This window comes from Cenococcum geophilum (assembly GCF_001692895.1).
Source record: "Cenococcum geophilum 1.58 unplaced genomic scaffold K441scaffold_48, whole genome shotgun sequence".
Lineage (NCBI taxonomy): Eukaryota > Fungi > Ascomycota > Dothideomycetes > Gloniales > Gloniaceae > Cenococcum > Cenococcum geophilum.
Window position 1 is genome coordinate 1,370,908 of NW_027137606.1, and position 2,395 is coordinate 1,373,302.

General features: G+C 40.5%; 1 protein-coding gene across 1 annotated transcript; it reads left to right on the forward strand.

Moving 5' to 3' along the window:
- Positions 1 to 1,351: 1,351 nt before the first annotated feature.
- On the forward strand, positions 1,352 to 1,720 carry K441DRAFT_666481 (uncharacterized protein). Its single transcript, XM_067649668.1, has one exon. The coding sequence runs from the start codon at positions 1,519 to 1,521 to the stop codon at positions 1,684 to 1,686; it is 168 nt and encodes a 55-aa protein (XP_067499874.1). The 5' UTR covers positions 1,352 to 1,518; the 3' UTR covers positions 1,687 to 1,720.
- The last annotated feature ends 675 nt before the right edge of the window (positions 1,721 to 2,395 follow it).

Genomic DNA, 2,395 nt, shown 5'->3' on the forward strand with positions numbered 1-2,395 from the left:
ATAAGAGCTACGGCGGCAAAGACTAGGTATATACGGAGGAGCCCTAATATAGTAGTAGTTACCCCCTACCGTAGACCAGAAAATGGACGAAATGGTAAGCTAGCTAAGGGGTCTAAAACCGACTAAGACGGAGCTTGCGGTAGCTGCACAATTGATACCGTTTTTTAATTAAATATAGATAGACCTAAAGGAGCTTACAACGCTATTAAATTAGGCTGCAGCTTAAGGCCTAGCTTAAGGCCTAGCTTAAGGCCTAGCTTAAGGCCTAGTATAAGGATATAGCCCAGCACTAGGATATAAAGACTAGCGGAATAGCACCTAATATTTGTAAGACTCTTAACCTCTATAAGGTTCTTAATATCCGTAAAGCTCTTAATATCTATAAGATTCTACTACCTTTAGACGGCTATAGTAGGATATATAGGGTTAGCAAGGCCCGTAAGGACAAGGCCCGTAGACCTGTTTTGGATGCGGAGGCAAACACTATTTCACTAAGTATAAATGCTAAGGGCTTAAGGATCTTATCTAGCAAGGACTTGTATATCTGTTTAATTAAGAAAGGCTAGTAGTAGGGACGCGCGATTGACCTAGACTAGTACTTCCGTGGCTCGGTAATAAAGCACGGCTAGAGGGTATTAAGGAATAGCTTTGTATATACTAAGGAATTAACCTAGATAAACTAAGGAAAGAACAGATGTAGCAACCAGCTTTCTATAATAGAGTAGTACTATAGAATAATAACGAAATATAGACGAACTAGGAGGACTGCTATTAAGTACGGCCTATGGACTTAGTAACGCCTAGCTAGCAATATCCGCAGACTTGCTTAACCCTTAGAGACAGCCGTATAACTAGGACAACCGTTAAGCAGCAGCAGGCACAGCTATAGGAGAGGAATGTATAACTAGGAGATTACATCTAGATTAGGTTATAGCCTATAGATAAGACAGCTAAAGCTAGGAAAAAGAATGAATCGTCTAATCCTTAGAGATGGTTTTGGAGACGGACGCTTAAGTAATAGGCTCTGTAGTAGGCTCCGTAGTAGGCTTCGCCGTAGGTGTAGGATGTTTAACTAGGGGATAGTTAAGTTCTAAGGTGGGGGAGGGAATGTAGGTAATGGCCGTATAGAAGATTTCTATTTGTCTGCTTAGTTATAGTATTTCCTAAAGCTCCTTTTCTTATTTACTTTCTTAATCGTAATGCGTTAAGACGCGTTAGTTGCGACGACCTGCTATAAGATGTTAGCTTAGCTTGTCAGAAATTAGCGATGAGGTGCTGACTAAGCTCTGGACACCTTGCGAGGTCAAGCTCTGCATGCAATCTAGATAGACATCAACCGCATCTACTGCATCACGAATCAATCAATATTCATCGTCTGCGTCATCTCTATCATCAAGTAGACCCTCAAGAAAGCTCCGCTGTGACCCTATAACCTTGTAATTCTAACAGGTTATGAGCCCGGGTAGCAAATCTCTCCTGGGTAGCAATACCTCCTAACTCAAAAATCGACCCCTAAAAATGACCTCCTCTACCTCAACCTCAACAACACCTACGTACGATCACAAGGTAGGCAAAATTGTCATTTTTAATGGAGATAACTTTGCAGACTGGGAGCGCACCTGCGAGGCAGCCCTAATTATGGCAGAAGGATGGGATTTCGTCACCGGTATAGAAGACCCAGCTTGAGTTAATTCAGCTAATAGGAGAAGAAGACGAGGGGAAGCAAATAAGATCATTTATAATTTAATAGGAGACGACCGTTAGGAAGAGATGCGTATAATAATAAAGGCGTATAATATTTAAGAAATGTGGGAAGGAATAAAGAAGTTTAATAAGGCTAATGACAAGGTCTATATCTCTAGACTTCGCAGAGAGTTCTATAGCACTATATTCAACCCTATAAAGATGCGAATTATTAAGTTCCTGACTATACTGAATCGATTTAAGATTAATCTAGCCTTAACATCTTAAGCACTAACTAACAACGATATTAAAGAACAACTCCTTCTAGCCCTACTAAGCGATGTTACGTGGTAGAATACGAAGACCTAGTGCCTACAAGACAAACAAGACCTTAAGAGCTGTATTACCCTTCTTTAGGAGCAAGAGACTGCTTTCCCTATATAGACTGCTGCACTCGTATATAAGAGGAAAGACGAACCTAGGGGGAGAAGGGGAAACTAAGGTTAAGGTCGAATAAGGGGCAGAGGTCGTACTGGTAGATTTAACCATTCCTTACGTAATCGCCATAGCTTGTTATCTTAAGTAAGTAAAGAGCTAAGACAACTAGAAAGAGACGAGTATAGAATATGTTATTAGAAAGGTCACTACTAAAAGGACTATCCCCTGCTTAGATAATTCCAACTTAATAATGCTAAGAAGATAGATTAAGGTA

Excerpts from the sequence above, each read along its gene's own strand:
- K441DRAFT_666481 (XM_067649668.1), top strand. The coding sequence starts at position 1,519 with ATGACCTCCTCTACCTCAACCTCAACAACACCTACGTACGATCACAAG.